This window comes from Poromitra crassiceps, assembly GCF_964638095.1.
Source record: "Poromitra crassiceps genome assembly, contig: HAP1_SCAFFOLD_1975, whole genome shotgun sequence".
Lineage (NCBI taxonomy): Eukaryota > Metazoa > Chordata > Actinopteri > Beryciformes > Melamphaidae > Poromitra > Poromitra crassiceps.
In genome coordinates, this window is record NW_028150442.1 from 1,429 (window position 1) to 18,900 (window position 17,472).

At 45.8% G+C, this 17,472-nt stretch overlaps 1 protein-coding gene across 1 annotated transcript; it reads left to right on the forward strand.

The window, feature by feature from the left end:
• Nucleotides 1–1,457: 1,457 nt before the first annotated feature.
• On the forward strand, nt 1,458–15,919 carry LOC310772104 (periplakin-like; the record flags this gene model as incomplete). The annotated part of the gene is made up of 10 exons (XM_083664563.1): nt 1,458–1,557; nt 3,587–3,741; nt 5,053–5,173; nt 7,262–7,387; nt 8,287–8,328; nt 10,353–10,514; nt 12,424–12,531; nt 12,931–13,026; nt 13,680–13,802; nt 15,773–15,919. Coding segments are annotated over 10 exons (1,180 nt in total), but the record flags the coding sequence as incomplete, so codon positions are not given.
• Between the last annotated feature and the right edge of the window lie 1,553 nt (nt 15,920–17,472).

Below are 17,472 nucleotides of genomic sequence, written 5' to 3' on the forward strand. Positions count from 1 at the left end.
CATTTGGAAGAGAAAATTATCCTGAAATGAAGATTTGATTGACAGCTGCATGTTGTGATATGATTGGTTGACATGGGGTAGAAATTTGATAGTACTAAGTGACGTCAGCAAACTGTACATTACTGTTATCAATGAAATCTTGAAAAATTAACTTTTGATGTGAAAAAGTGTGAAAAACTAAAGAAATTAGATTGTTGTGATTTTGTGTGCATACATTATTAAATAGGTGCACTGCATACCCAGGTATTTGAACTAAAAGAAAAGTCATTTTTGGGTTCAGCTCGACTTTAACAGCTGCCGGGGTCCCCTTGCAAGTGGATGGGAATTTTCCTTTCTGGGCTGCATGGCGTCACGTGACTTGCAATACAGAGCTTCGCCACCATGTTCAAATGGCTTCACAGCCCAGCGCTATTCCTGGGGGCTTGGGTGGTTGATGTTGGCCCAGTGTTATGAGCCTATGGGGAGGGGGGCCACTGAACTGGTTTCTCTTTGCAGCCAGCAGGTTTAGATTAGCCAGCTCATTCCTACAGTGACGACAGCCATTGAGTCATTCCTCACATTCTCAAACCAAAGCAGGATGAGATTTGGATCAGTCTTCTTATGCTCGTATGCTTTAGTTGTGTCTTTGGCTCATTTGCATCATAAAGGTCTTAGGTTAGCTTAGAGGAAGCTGTCTTTGCATAGACTTCACAGAAATCACTAAATGCATCTATCCTTGTCTGCCAGTTAAGAGCGAGCTGTCACTCTCTTCTACGTGGCATATACTTCAATAGTGTAGTTTGATATATTATATATATATATTATATAATATTGATATATTATATATATAGTATTTGATTTGACAGAGTTCAATAAGAATGCGATATACAGGATATAATGTCCCTGTCATTTGAATAAGGTTTCGTGATAACCACGGCGTGAGACAGTGACATCTTGTGGTTGCATTCATTCCTAATAGTATTGTATCTCCATTCATTTTCCTATTGACAAATACTAAATCATCTCTTGTGAAATATTAACTGCATGATGTTAATCAAACTGGATGTTTCAATACAGCAACTCAGGTTTGTTTACAGTACATGGTTTTGTTCAAAAATCCAAGAACTTCTAAATTGTTTGATATAGCTTTGATGTACAGAGTATATCTAAATTATACTGGAAATGTAGTTACACTTAGTCACGTCATTTGGTTTAATAAGACATAACTTAGTATTGTAGTATTGAGTATTGCCACACACACACACACACACACACACACACACACACACACACACACACACACACACACACACATCGATAACTTATATGTCAAAGAAAACAGTGTTTTAGGCCCAGGAAGTGAGCATTGAGCCACACCTTAGTTTTCACAATCATAAGATTGGTCTTTGACCCCCCCCCCCCCTCCTCCCCATGAAGTCATGTTTTTCTTTCTGCTTCTTGTTGCTTCTCTCTTCCAGCGCTCCGTCTACAGAGCTGACTGCTCTGATCGAGAAGCTGCAGAAGAATGCTGATAAAGTGGAGAAGAACATCTATGAGACGGAGCAGAACCTCAACAAGGTGCAACTACATGTAGATTTGACAATGTCAGCTGCTCTCGCTCACAAGTTAAAATACCTGTCATGTGACCCATGCTGCAGTGTTCATGAAAAATAAATCAATAGTGATATGTATAGCATACAGAATATAGCATATATCAGACACTTCATCAATACAATAGAAAATATCAAAAGATAAAAATGGGGTAACATGAAAGTAATAAAACAAAAAGGCTGAAACAAGGCACTCTTCAAAGATTCAAAAAAGCTTTAATTAAAGGCTTAGTCCATTTCTGGACAGATTAAAAAGCCACACACAGCCTTCATCAGGGCAGCCCTCCCCCTACCTGCTCTACCTGCCAAAAACATGTTTAGAAACAACCATGTTTAGAAACAACCATCCGTCATGTGTGGTAGGGTCCCTCATGTGTGGTAGGGTCCCTCATGTGTGGTAGGGTGACTCATGTGTGGTAGGGTCCCTCATGTGTTGTAGGGTCCCTCATGTGTGGTAGGGTCACTTATGTGTGGTAGGGTCCCTCATGTGTGGTAGGGTCACTCATGTGTGGTAGGGTCCCTCATGTGTGGTAGGGTCACTTATGTGTGGTAGGGTCCCTCATGTGTGGTAGGGTCACTCATGTGTGGTAGGGTCCCTCATGTGTGGTAGGGTCCCTTATGTGTGGTAGGGTGACTCATGTGTGGTAGGGTGACTCATGTGTTGTAGGGTCCCTCATGTGTGGTAGGGTCACTCATGTGTGGTAGGGTCCCTCATGTGTGGTAGGGTCCCTCATGTGTGGTAGGGTGACTCATGTGTGGTAGGGTCACTCATGTGTGGTAGGGTCCCTCATGTGTTGTAGGGTCACTCATGTGTGGTAGGGTCACTCATGTGTGGTAGGGTCACTCATGTGTGGTAGGGTCACTCATGTGTGGTAGGGTCCCTCATGTGTGGTAGGGTCCCTCATGTGTGGTAGGGTCCCTCATGTGTGGTAGGGTCCCTCATGTGTGGTAGGGTGACTCATGTGTGGTAGGGTCACTCATGTGTGGTAGGGTCCCTCATGTGTGGTAGGGTCACTCATGTGTGGTAGGGTCCCTCATGTGTGGTAGGGTCACTCATGTGTGGTAGGGTCCCTCATGTGTGGTAGGGTCCCTCATGTGTGGTAGGGTGACTCATGTGTGGTAGGGTCACTCATGTGTGGTAGGGTCCCTCATGTGTTGTAGGGTCACTCATGTGTTGTAGGGTCACTCATGTGTGGTAGGGTCACTCATGTGTGGTAGGGTCACTCATGTGTGGTAGGGTCCCTCATGTGTGGTAGGGTCACTCATGTGTGGTAGGGTCCCTCATGTGTGGTAGGGTCCCTCATGTGTGGTAGGGTCCCTCATGTGTGGTAGGGTGACTCATGTGTGGTAGGGTCCCTCATGTGTGGTAGGGTCCCTCATGTGTGGTAGGGTCCCTCATGTGTGGTAGGGTCACTCATGTGTGGTAGGGTCCCTCATGTGTGGTAGGGTCACTCCGGGAAATACCCGGACCAGATTTACCAGGCATAGTCCAGACTAGAGCTGCAACAATTAATCGATTAATCGATTAGTCGATTAGTCGATCGACAGAAAATTAATCGACAACTATTTTGATAATCGATTAATCGTTTTGAGTACAATTTTCAAGAGAAAACGTCTAAATGATCTGATTCCAGCTTCTTAAATGTGATAAATTCTGCTTTCTTTACTCCTGTATGACAGTAAACCGATATTATCTTTGAGTTGTGGACAAAAGATTTGAGGGCGTCATCTTGGGCTTTGGGAAACACTGATGGTCATTTGCTGCCATTTTATGCCATTTTATAGACCAAACAACTAATCGATTAATCGAGAAGATAATCGACAGAGTAATCGATTATGAAAATAATCGTTAGTTGCAGCCCTAGTCCAGACTTCACGTGTGGAAATAAATCCATATAAGTCACATGTAGGAAAGAAGTGAACTGTCCTAACTGTCCTAACTGTGCTAACTGTCCTAACCCCCCTCATGTGTCCTAACCGCCCTGTGTTTGCTGCAGGACGTGAATAAGATCAACGACCGTAAGCAGCCGCTGTACCAGGACGACACCAACAGGCGGATCCTGAACTCTCTGGAGCTGCTCTCCGGCCTGGATGAAGACGCCCACAATGCCAAGCGCCTCCAGCACCCGCAGGCTGAGATGATCGAGCAGGAGTCAGTTCATTCAGCCTCCTTTCAATGGCTTTCATACTGTAGTGTACACCACTTCAATCAGCAGACACTAAAGAGGATTTATTACATGTGCTAGACTAGAGAACAATGATTTACATGTGAACAATGATTATGAAATGTACAAAGTCTTTGGCCATTAGACTCCATCATGACGTCATCCCGTCGTCATTGCGATCATGAGGCGGGTAGTGAAGCCGAGAGTAGAATAAGGAGTGTGGAGCTGGTGGCGGTGAGGAGGACTCTTGAGATCTTGATGGATGAGAAGATGAGCGGGGTGGGGGAGATCTCAGACCTGGCCATCTGAGTGATGAGCTGGAGGTGAATAGGGTGGAGGAGGGCAGCAAAATCGCTCTGAAATGAGAGCAAAGAGACGCAAGAGAGAGGAGAGCAGATTTTAAAGTTGACAGCAGAGGTGTGATTGGCTGAATTAGGAAATATGGCTGGCTCTGATTGGTTTAGCAACCAGAGTGTTATGCCCCTCATCAGCTGGTATAATCGCTGATACTAAACAGCAGGTATGAACAGAGGAGTGAATGAATGAATAGCATAGGTCTTTCGCTATAAGCTTCATTTGTACAGTCGTCTCAAACATATTTGCCATATTCTTGATAGTAAAGATGAAATGTTCTATGCCCTTCTCTTCTCTGTGAATGCAGTAGAAATGAAAAGTAGCCCTGCTAGTTAGCTTAGCATAAATGACTGGTAGTCTACGGCACACGGTACATTCACCACGCTATGAAATTACGTAAAATTACGAGACATTGTAATTTACAAATCAAAATACATAGCCGGAGCTTCTGGCTTTGTTCAGGAAAGTACTCCTGGTCTGTATTTGCTTCGTAAAACTACAATGTCTCATAATTTTACATTATTATTTCATAACGTGGTGAATGCACGAGTCACAACATGAGTATATTTTTGCGCTGTTGGTATTTTTGCTGACTTAATGGGGGTAGGCTCGCCCATTCCCCAGCCTACCAGTCATTATGCTAAGCTAACTAGCAGGAGGGGCACTTGTCGTGTTCCTTTAAGATGGGAGCTCCAAAATTATGAATTAGGATTACAAAAAAAATCATGTGCTGTAATATTGTGTGTGTGTGTGTGTGTGTGTGTGTGTGTGTGTGTGTGTGTGTGTGTACGTGTGTGTGTGTGTGTGTGTGTACGTGTGTGTACGTGTGTGTACGTGTGTGTACGTGTGTGTACGTGTGTGTGTGTGTGTGTGTGTGTGTGTACGTGTGTGTGTGTGTGTGTGTGTGTACGTGTGTGTGTGTACGTGTGTGTGTCTGTGTGCAGTATGAGGCAGCTGCGTGAGAGAGTGATCAAGCTGAGAGAGGACCATGACAGGATCTACCACCTGACCCGCTCAGAGGGCATGCCCAGCATCAACTGGGGCACCATGATGGACGAGAAACTGGTAAGAAGAAGAAGATGAATGAATAATCTTCCCATCCTCAATGCCCCAGGGCAGAGACAGGGACTCTGTCCTGTGAGTGAGCACCGTTCTTCAGATGAGACGTTAAACCGAGGTCATTAAACATCCCATCGGTACTCATCGCAAGAGTAGGGGTGTAACCCCGGTTCCCTGAGGGGTGTAACCCTGGTTCACTGGGAGGTGTAACCCTGGTTCACTGGGGGGTGTAACCCTGGTTCACTGGGGGGTGTAACCCTGGTTCACTGGGGGGTGTAACCCTGGTTCTCTGGGGGGTGTAACCCTGGTTCACTGGGAGGTGTAACCCTGGTTCACTGGGAGGTGTAACCCCGGTGCTCTGGGAGGTGTAACCCCGGTGCTCTGGGAGGTGTAACCCTGGGTCTCTGGGAGGTGTAACCCCGGTTCTCTGGGAGGTGTAACCCTGGTGCTCTGGGAGGTGTAACCCCGGTGCTCTGGGAGGTGTAACCCTGGTTCACTGGGAGGTGTAACCCCGGTTCACTGGGAGGTGTAACCCCGGTGCTCTGGGAGGTGTAACCCTGGTTCTCTGGGGGGTGTAACCCTGGTTCACTGGGAGGTGTAACCCCGGTTCACTGGGAGGTGTAACCCTGGTTCTCTGGGAGGTGTAACCCTGGTTCCCTGGTGGGTGTAACCCTGGTTCTCTGGGAGGTGTAACCCTGGTTCTCTGGGGGGTGTAACCCTGGTTCACTGGGAGGTGTAACCCCGGTTCACTGGGAGGTGTAACCCTGGTTCTCTGGGGGGTGTAACCCTGGTTCCCTGGGGGGTGTAACCCTGGTTCTCTGGGGGGTGTAACCCTGGTTCACTGGGAGGTGTAACCCTGGTTCTCTGGGAGGTGTAACCCTGGTTCACTGGGAGGTGTAACCCTGGTTTTCTGGGAGGTGTAACCCTGGTTCTCTGGGGGGTGTAACCCTGGTTCTCTGGGAGGTGTAACCCTGGTTCACTGGGAGGTGTAACCCTGGTTCTCTGGGAGGTGTAACCCTGGTTCTCTGGGAGGTGTAACCCTGGTTCTCTGGGGGGTGTAACCCTGGTTCTCTGGGAGGTGTAACCCTGGTTCTCTGGGGGGTGTAACTCTGGTTCTCTGGGAGGTGTAACCCTGGTTCTCTGGGAGGTGTAACCCTGGTTCTCTGGGGGGTGTAACCCTGGTTCTCTGGGGGGTGTAACCCTGGTTCTCTGGGAGGTGTAACCCTGGTTCACTGGGAGGTGTAACCCTGGTGCTCTGGGAGGTGTAACCCTGGTTCTCTGGGAGGTGTAACCCTGGTTCTCTGGGGGGTGTAACCCTGGTTCACTGGGGGGTGTAACCCTGGTTCTCTGGGAGGTGTAACCCTGGTTCCCTGGGGGCTGTAACCCTGGTTCACTGGGAGGTGTAACCCTGGTTCTCTGGGGGGTGTAACCCTGGTTCACTGGCAGGTGTAACCCTGGTTCTCTGGGGGGTGTAACCCTGGTTCCCTGGGGGGTGTAACCCTGGTTCTCTGGGGGGTGTAACCCTGGTTCACTGGGAGGTGTAACCCTGGTTCTCTGGGAGGTGTAACCCTGGTTCTCTGGGAGGTGTAACCCTGGTTCTCTGGGAGGTGTAACCCTGGTTCTCTGGGGGGTGTAACCCTGGTTCCCTGGGGGGTGTAACCCTGGTTCTCTGGGGGGTGTAACCCTGGTTCACTGGGAGGTGTAACCCTGGTTCTCTGGGAGGTGTAACCCTGGTTCACTGGGAGGTGTAACCCTGGTTCTCTGGGAGGTGTAACCCTGGTTCTCTGGGAGGTGTAACCCTGGTTCTCTGGTTGGTGTAACCCTGGTTCTCTGGGAGGTGTAACCCTGGTTCTCTGGGGGGTGTAACCCTGGTTCTCTGGGGGGTGTAACCCTGGTTCTCTGGGGGGTGTAACCCCGGTTCTCTGGGGGGTGTAACCCTGGTTCTCTGGGGGGTGTGACACCGGCTCCCACACAGGCCTTCCTTCCATCATGGCCACCTAATCATCCCTCGACATATAATTGTCTCTTTGAGTCGTCCACTCGAACCATCAGCTCATAGAGCTGGACTGAGCTTGTTGTTGTGTCTCCCTGCAGGACAACCTGAACAACAAGGGCTTCGGCCAGGACCTGCCCACCGTGGAGACCGAGGTGGAGGAGCACAACATCTTCCACAGCGAGGTGGAGGCACTCGCTCCTCACATCTCCGACAGCAACGACAAGGTACAACAACAACAACAATAACAACAACGGCAACAATAACAACTGAGAATGAAGGTACAGACAGAGGAGAACCTATCAATCTAAGAGGAGAACAGTCTTATTCATTAAGGACCGGACAGGACTATTTTGCAGTAAAAATGTGAGAATTCTTACTTATTCTTCCAGCCCTTATTAATAATAATTACAACCATTGGAAGAGTAATAAAAGTTGGAGTGGTTCAGCTTTTTTTGGTTGTCGTAGTTTGTTGCTGTCTTGTTGTTTGATTGGACCATGTTGATGTAGCCTTTTTATGTCCATTGAATACATTTGATTAAAAAAATCAACATAAAATAAATAAAAAAGAATTCAAATTCATATAAACACAATGTTTTGGCAATATGCAAATGTTCCCGCTCACAGCTTCCACATGCAAACCTGCCACCCTGGAGTCATTTTGCACATTTTGACATCAAGTACGCTGGTACCATTTGTCACTCTAGACCAGAGGTTCCCAAACTTTTCAGACCAAGTACCACTATGTTCCAAACCAAATTCCCAAAGTCATTTCAATTTTAATTAAATCATTGAATGCAATTAACTTATGGTCATCAGTTTGTGTAAGCACACATAATGAAATATTAATCATGAAAAAAGTGTTTTTCTTTAAGCAGGTGGACTCAAACGTTTGACTTGTGTGACCATGTGCAAAAGAAATAGGTTTAAAGCATGTGAGCTAAGCAGTGTTTGGGGTTTATATTGTGCTGCTCAAAATATTTTCCCAAGGTTGGCAGGTCTGCACATGACTCATTATATTGATCTTGATTCTCACTCTACCTGTATCTCTCTCTCTCTCTCTCTCTCTCTCTCTCTCTCTCTCTCTCTCTCTCTCTCTCTCTCTCTCTCTCTCTCTCATCTCCAGGATTATGTCAGTGGCCTCCAGGTCAAATACAACAAACTTGTGGTGAGGAACAAACACTCAAACACTCGTTATGTAATGTAAGCCCTGCTGTGTGTGTGTGTGTGTGTGTGTGTGTGTGTGTGTGTGTGTGTGTGTGTGTGTGTGTGTGTGTGTGTGTGTGTGTGTGTGTGTGTGTGTGTGTGTGTGTGTGTGTGTGTGTGTGTGTGTGTGTGTGTGTGTGTGTGTGTGTGTGTGTGTGTGTGTGTGTGTGTGTGAGATTGTAATTAGCCTAAACCTCACTGTAGGCCACTCCTCTGTCTCATTAGCAGGTAGGCTTCGGGCCCTGTGGCTAGTTAGTGTTTGACTCATTTTGCTCAAGGGCCCTTAGGCAGGAACAGACTTCAGTTCATGTTGACATGTTCATGTGTTACACTGAGTACACTGTGTACGGTACACACATTATCTGAGCCTCTCACCTGATCCTGAGAGAGGGAGAGGAGGTGTTTGTATATGTTGTATATGTGTATGAGCTCATTCCTATAGACTATATATACTGTATATGTCGGAGTCACAAAGTACATTTGAGCCGGACTAACCTCATATGGATTACAAACTCGGTTTAAGCGAGAACAAAAAATAACAAGAAATAATGTTAGATTCTCTGGATCACGTTTTGGCTCAGTTCGAGCCTTAAAGCAGCTACGAGCAAGATTTTCGATTGTTATTAAACAGTCTAAATTTAATATCGATGCCTCACATCTTACCTCTAATAGTAGACAAGACCAACGCCGAGTAGTCTCGCTTGAAAGCCGCGTGAATCGGCGACTGTTGTCTTGATGATTAGTCTGTGTGCGGGCCGGGGCAGATCAGGAAGTGAAATGAAACGGTTTGCGGCAGCCACTTCAGCCATAACCACAAAATTACTTTCAAACAAACTGTTAGAATATAACGAGAGATGTTCGTGAGAGCAGAAAGCCCTTTGATGTAGCGGGGAAAGCCGTCCTTCTTGTTTTGGGTCTGTTGCTAGGCAGAGCGAAACGGTTTATGGCCGTAGCAGCAGACCCAAAACAGCTCTCCCCGCTACTTTCTGCTCTCGCGAACATCTCTCGTTATATTCTAACAGTTTGTTTGAAAGTAATTTAGTAATTTAGTGGTTATGGCTGAAGTGGCTGCCGCAAACCGTTTCATTTGACTTCCTGATCTGCCCCGGTGTCGTCGGCCCGCACACAGACTAATCATCAAGACGACACTCGCCGATTCACTCGGCTTTCAAGTGAGACTACTCGGCGTTGGTCTCCTCTACTATTAGAGGTAAGATGTGAGGCATCGATATTAAATTTAGACTGTTTAATAACAATCAAAAATCTTGCTCATAGCTGCTTTAAAACTCGTTATATTTGGATTGATCTAAATGTCTATGGAGAAAATGGACACGGAACTTACTTCCGGGGCAAATTATGTCACGAAAAGTCACGTGCCTGTTGAGCTCTATTCTTCTTTTAGTGAAATAACATGTCATCAAAGTAGGATAGTTTAGCACTCTTCCTCTTCTTCACACCTCTTCCCTGTGTTAGGCCAGCTCCACTCTTCCTCTTCTTCACACCTCTTCCCTGTGTTAGGCGAGCTCCACTCTTCCTCTTCTTCACACCTCTTCCCTGTGTTAGGCGAGCTCCACTCTTCCTCTTCTTCACACCTCTTCCCTGTGTTAGGCGAGCTCCAGCACTCTTCCTCTTCTTCACACCTCTTCCCTGTGTTAGGCGAGCTCCAGCACTCTTCCTCTTCTTCACACCTCTTCCCTGTGTTAGGCGAGCTCCACTCTTCCTCTTCTTCACACCTCTTCCCTGTGTTAGGCGAGCTCCAGCACTCTTCCTCTTCTTCACACCTCTTCCCTGTGTTAGGCGAGCTCCAGCACTCTTCCTCTTCTTCACACCTCTTCCCTGTGTTAGGCGAGCTCCAGCACTCTTCCTCTTCTTCACACCTCTTCCCTGTGTTAGGCGAGCTCCACTCTTCCTCTTCTTCACACCTCTTCCCTGTGTTAGGCGAGCTCCAGCACTCTTCCTCTTCTTCACACCTCTTCCCTGTGTTAGGCGAGCTCCAGCACTCGTCAGCGCCACCTGCTGAGCCTGCGGGACTACATGCAGCGCTGCACCAACGAGCTGTACTGGATGGATCAGCAAGCTGAGGAGAGGATCAACTATGACTGGAGCCACAACAACCTGGACTACCCTGCCCGCCAGAGGCAGTACGAGGTACACACACACACACACACACACACACACACACACACACGCGCGCACACACACACGCGCACACACACACACACACACACACACACACGTGACGTCACACACACGCTCATGCACATGCGCGCACACACACACACACACACACGTCACACACATACTCATGCACATGCGCGCACGCACACACACACACACACACACACACACACACACACACATACACATTGCCCTTGCCCTTGTGAATTACGTTTCAGGAGAATTTGGATACTTTCTTATCCTATGCTATCTGTCTATCCAATAATTCCAGGAGTATCTGTCTGTATGTCTGCGCACATTCATTGTGATGTCATCAGTGAGTGATGTCATCAGTGATGCAAAGTTGAGCAAACAGGCATACAGACACTGATTAAATCACAGTTGCATCAGTGATGTCATTAAAGTACTGGATGATGATGTCAGGACTTAAAATTCACTTTGCAAACTAGGGGGGCCTTATGTTCTTCAGATAAGGGGGATTTATAGGTTTTGGGGGGGATCTATAGACTTTAGTTTTTTTCCTTTCAGGCGATAGATAGCCTACTATAACCGACAAATACATGCTTCTCCTGTCCAATAAGTGATAATACTGTAATTTCACATTTTTGTATTTAAAAAAGGAAATAGTTTATACACACCTGAGTCTAAATTACTACGGCTTTTGTCGTGTTTTTTCTGCAGACTAAGCCATAGGCTTTTGGTTCTATGAAAGCCTTTATTTTTTTGTATTGAGTGATACACTTTACTAAAACACTAATATCATATTATATCAGAAGTGTTCTTTGTTTTGTGTTCACAATAGTGATGTCAGTTAGATTGGTTAGGTCGGAGCTATGGAACATTAAATCATCCATCTTTGCTCACTACATCTGCCTTTCTTACTGTCATTAGCCTACTGGCAACTAACCTGTTTGAATTTTGCATTGGGGAGAGTTCTATTGAAGTGACTATAACCATCTGTGTGTCGTTTCACTTTTTATTGAAAATGCTTCCACCAGATTTTCACGGCTGCTTTATGAGAAACGCTATTTGAAATTTTTAGTGGCAACAACATCGTTGACATCACACTCGGCCTAAGGAGGATTAACGTTATTATTAACGACGTCATTATCGATATCAGATTCTTCATCGTCAATAACGTAACGCTAAACATCACTGACACTGACGTTACTCGGTGTTGACATTTCAGCTAGAAGTGCCTTGTTGTTCGACTTGTCCTGTTTGTTTTTTCTGAGCGGATCCCCCTTGTGAGGACGTAGTTTTCCTTTTTAGCCAGCGATCTATCATGTTTGCAAGCAGCTGTCTGTATCCAGCGAGAAATCAGCAGAGGAGCGTTGATGTCGAGAGGACTGAGGGACGCGATGTTTCTTTCCCCATGATGGCGAAGGCTAGGCGAAGGCGTGACCCGCCCCTCTCTACCTCTGAGTGGCCTAGTGTCAAACGTTCATCCAATCACATTCGCTTGGCTATCCTGCATCTCTTTCTACAGTGTGTGCTCAGTGCGTCAGACAGACAGCCGTTTCGCTTGCTAAGCACCGTTCCGCACAAACATAGATCTGCGCAAATCATTGCGGGATTACTCCCCCTTTATAAATTGAAAATATGCGGGAATTCGGGAAAATGTGCGGGATTCCTGCAATCCCACGCCAAATTTTAAGCCCTGTGATGTCATCAGTGAGTCAGTAAGATTATTTTCGTCAATAATGATTTCATTGGAGACATGCAACTACAGTCTCCCCATTCACAATTGCTCGAGTATCAGTGCCCATGACATCATCAGTGATGTCATAAGATGACTTTGGTCAATAATGATTTCACTGAAGTTTCAGTTAAAACATGAGTCTCAGTTTCTCAGTTTGTATCTATGGTCACCCAACAGAACTTCATCAGTAAATGTCTGGAGACCAAGGAGGCCACCATCACCAAGCTCAACGACGACGGCGAGAAGCTGATTGCCTCTGATCATCCTGGGAAGAACGTGCTTGAGGTACAGCACTCCACTCACAACCACAGCCTCATTCAGGACTCAGCGCAGGACTGCACCACCAAACTGCTTTAACAAGTGGATTTGGAAAAACCTAACCGATATTTACAGATGTCGATATGATCTGTATAAAAACACATTTCTATGATAACCAAATGTACATACTGAGAAACACATGTAAACACTGTGGATTTAAAAAAGTCATGTCTTTGTTTATGTCCAAAACATTTGGAAAAGCCCATAAATCTGAGATTTACCGCAGTGCTTCCTCTCAATATGAAACATTTGGCCGATACCAATAATCAGCATCAACATCAACATCAGCTGATACCATATGACTGATGTCTCTTTACTAACCACACACACACACACACACACACACACACACACACACACACACAGGCCCACATGGAGGCGGTGCACGCAGACTGGAAGGAGTACCTCAACCTGCTCATCTGTGAGGAGAACCACCTCAAACACATGGAGGAGTACCACAAGGTCAGAGACACACACACACACACACACACACACATACGCACACATGTACACACACACACACACCACACCCGGCGACTAGGGGTTTCACAGACTAGTCGACTATCAAAACCACTAGTTGAGACCGTGCATCATAGTGGACTGATCGTTCATCTGTGCTTTTAGGAATAAAACAATAGAAATAAATAAATACATAAATTGAACATAGATTTGTTTGAACAATCACTTTCTACATGCTGCCATGTTAAATCAACAGAAGTGAGAGAGGGAAAGACTCTGCTGCCTACATCAGTTACTGCATTACTGCCTGTTTTTCACACCTTTTTCATCAGAATTGATCCATCGATTGATTTTAATGGTTAAAAAATTATACGTGTGTGTGTGTGTGTGTGTGTGTTCGTGTGTGTGTGTGTGTGTGTGTTCGTGTGTGTGTGTGTGTGTGTGTGTGTGTGTGTGTGTGTTCGTGTGTGTGTGTCTGTGTGTGTGTGTGTGTGTGTGTGTCTGTGTGTGTGTGTGTTCGTGTGTGTGTGTGTGTGTGTGTGTTCGTGTGTGTGTGTGTGTGTGTGTGTGTGTGTGTGTGTGTGTGTGTGTGTGTGTGTGTGTGTGTGTGTGTGTGTGTGTGTGTGTGTGTGTGTGTGTGCGGTGTGCGTGTGCAGTACCACAAGGAGGCCCGTGATACTCAGGAGCTGCTGAAGCGGCTGGAAACGGAGGTGAACCAGAAGTACAACCCCGAGTTTAAAGACGTGTACCAGACTGATGCGCTCATCAAGGACCTGGATGTGAGTTTCTACTCTGTCTCTGAATATGAGTCAGACTCTCTCTTTTTAACCCTTTCACCCGCTGGGCTCCTGATTGGTCATTTCTTTCATCGGTAACTAAGATCTCCAGATTCTCAATAGGACGAATCAGAGTGACATCACGACAACAACAAAAACACGGGGTGCCACTGCAGCAGTTAACTAGTGTGAAATAATGCTGAAAGGTTGTGCCAAACCAAACCTTAATATTTCAAAAACTATACGTCACATCGCTTATTTTGACTTTGTGAGTGAGAGCAAAAATAGCTAAAGGCTCCCATGTATAATATATGTATGTAGTGTGAAAGTTGTGTGAACTGTTGCAGTTTTAAAATGTGTGGATTTAGTAAAAAGTACAGCCTGCTAGAGTGAGACACACTCAAGGTTGGCTCCATAGGATCCCATTATAAAGGCTGAAAAGAGCATCAAACTTAAACTGTGATTTCTCAAAAAGTATAAAAGATAAATTAAAGCTGAATTAAGGTGATAGAGTCCTAAAAGTGGTGCCTTGTTAGTTTAAAAGGAGTGTCTAGCTTAAAGTATGAAGGAGCAGTTAGAGTTCAAAGAGGGCATGGTTTCACCCTGACCTGCTGTTTAAAATGAACAGTTGGCAGTTCAGAATCAGAATCAGAATCACTTTTATTGCCACAGTATGCAAGTTACATACGAGGAATTTGTCTTAATGTCTGTATGCAGCGTAGCGGTCACATCAATATACAGGGATAAGAAGTAGGAAGATAACTAACGGCAATCGCAAGGTTGCAAGTGCAATCAAATCAAATCAAATCGAGTCAATATATACAATATGTACATGAGTGGTGAAGTGTTCTGTGGATGATAAATATGAATTTACGTTGGATTTACATGAGATTTACAGACTGAGTTGAATATACGTTAAATAGGCAGTGGATTTACATGAATTTACAGTCAGAGTTAGATAAGAGTTTACATTGAATGTACATGAAATTTACAGGCTAAGTTAAATAGGCATTAATGTGCAGGGAATTTACACAGTTTTCCAGTCCCAGTTAGACGGGCATTAAATTAGATAAAGTATGAGTTCCAGTTTTATGCGGGGGGGAGTTCAGTTGAGTTTAGGAGGAGGTAGTGAGTTTGTGTGTGGGGGGGAGGGGGTTGTTGGTGAGGTCCTTGGCAGAAGGGGTTTCCGGGCCTTGTTGGTGAGGCTGATGGCGGTTGGGAAGAAGCTGGTCTTGTGGCGGGTGGTTCTGGTCTTGGCAGACCTCAGTCACCCAGAAGTCTGTTGAAGCCGTTTGTTTCAACATCCTGATCCCTCGTATAGGTTGACTCTTACATGACATGACGTCATTTAGCAGACTCAATAGTACATTAACAGTAGTGCATCAACTGTGCCTCACAGTCTGCATCAGCTACGGCCTTTAAGATGGAACAAGTAACACTTGTTCATATCTGAAGGATTTTCTTTTTTTCTGAGTTGAACAGGCAGATCATGTCATGCCAGCTTGTCGAGAAGGACATGACCTGGCATGACCATGTTCAAATGGGTCCCTTGACCTCTCACCTCAAGATATCTGAATGAAAATGGGTTCTATGGAATCCCACGACTCTCCCCTTTACAGATCAGGTAGCTTTTTTCCAAAGGGTAGCAGGAGCATCTTTCAACAAGGCAGCATAAATTGAGAGAACAACGGCTCACATCACTGACGGAGTTGAGTTGACAAATCCAGAAAATCTTTGTCTTTTTCACAGCCTAAGTTGGCAGGAATGATGAGGTCATCTCAAAGTGACAATATGATGTATGGGAGTTGCTACAATGTTACAACAGTGGGATTAATTACATATTTTTTGTGTCTGTGTGTGTCTCTGTGTGTGTGTCTGTCTGTCTGTCTGTCTGTCTCTGTGTGTGTGTGTGTCTGTCTGTCTGTGTGTGTGCGTGTGTGTGTGTGTGTGCGCGTGTGTGTGTGCATGTGTAGGACCAAGCGAAGGCCATGGAGCACTTTGAGGAGCGCGTGGCGGCGCTACAGAAGCGCAGCCTGCAGGTTCTGCCCCTGAAATATCGGCGGGAAACCCCTCAGAAGCTGCTGCCCGTAGAGGCGCTGTGCGAGTTCGACACCGATGAGGTACTACTACACACCACATTCCTCACTGAAAGACAGTTGGGTACGAGTTGCCAATAGCCAATATAATATAGGCACTGATGTTTGTTATATTTCAATTTGATGTTTTCCATGCTCAAAAAAATCACACAAATTCCAGGTATCCACTTGAATCCACAGAATTGTATTCTCCTCTGAAACAACATTTAAAGTATCCTGGGACACTAAAACTCTCCATTCAAAGACAGACTATTAAAATTTACATCTGATCAAATGCTAAAATGCTATCTGATAAAATGATAAAATGTATATCTGATCAAATGATCAAATGTATCTGATAAGATTTTGTCCCAGGGTAAGATTGGAATTATAGTGAAAATAAATAATTCCCTTTTTGCTGGGGACCCCCTGGAACCCCCTCAAGGACCCCAGGGGGTCCCTGGACCCCACTTTGAGAACCACTGCCTGGGCATCAGGGGGTCCCTGGACCCCACTTTGAGAACCACTACCTGGGCATCAGGGGGTCCCTGGACCCCACTTTGAGAACCACTGCCTGGGCATCAGGGGGTCCCTGGACCCCACTTTGAGAACCACTGCCTGGGCATCGGGGGGTCCCTGGACCCCACTTTGAGAACCACTGCCTGCCTGGGGATCGTCTACATGGACGAGACTTGTTGGCAAAACAAAATCATTCTTCATTGAGTTATTTTCATAGGATTTGTTGATGGTAAACAATGCATTAAAAACAGCAGCAGCAGTAAAGTCCTCCCACAGCACAGTGCTGCTGTCTGATCTCAACATAGAGAGGGTTTTCTTTCTTTCTTTCTTTCTTTCTTTCTTTCTTTCTTTCTTTCTTTCTTTCTTTCTTTCTTTCTTTCTTTCTTTCTCTCTTTTCTTTTTCTTTTGACGTTTTTGCTCGTGACCCTGTTCACGCTCAGCAGACAGCTCTACTGGCCTGACGCGGCCGGTCTCCATTTCTCCCAACTGAGACTGTGCCGGCTGCATTCTACTGCATGTAGTCCACTGACTGTCTGCAAGAACCTCCTACAACCCCACATCAAAACACATTCTACTGCATGTAGTCCACTGACTGTCTACAAGAACCTCCTACATCCCCACATCAAAACACATTCTACTGCATGTAGTCCACTGACTGTCTGCAAGAACCTCCTACATCCCCACATCAAAACACATTCTACTGCATGTAGTCCACTGACTGTCTACAAGAACCTCCTACAACCACACATCAAAACACATTCTACTGCATGTAGTCCACTGACTGTATGCAAGAACCTCCTACATCCCCACATCAAAACACATTCTACTGCATGTAGTCCACTGACTGTATGCAAGAACCTCCTACATCCCCACATCAAAACACATTCTACTGCATGTAGTCCACTGACTGTATGCAAGAACCTCCTACATCCCCACATCAAAACACATTCTACTGCATGTAGTCCACTGACTGTATGCAAGAACCTCCTACATCCCCACATCAAAACACATTCTACTGCATGTAGTCCACTGACTGTATGCAAGAACCTCCTACATCCCCACATCAAAACACATTCTAC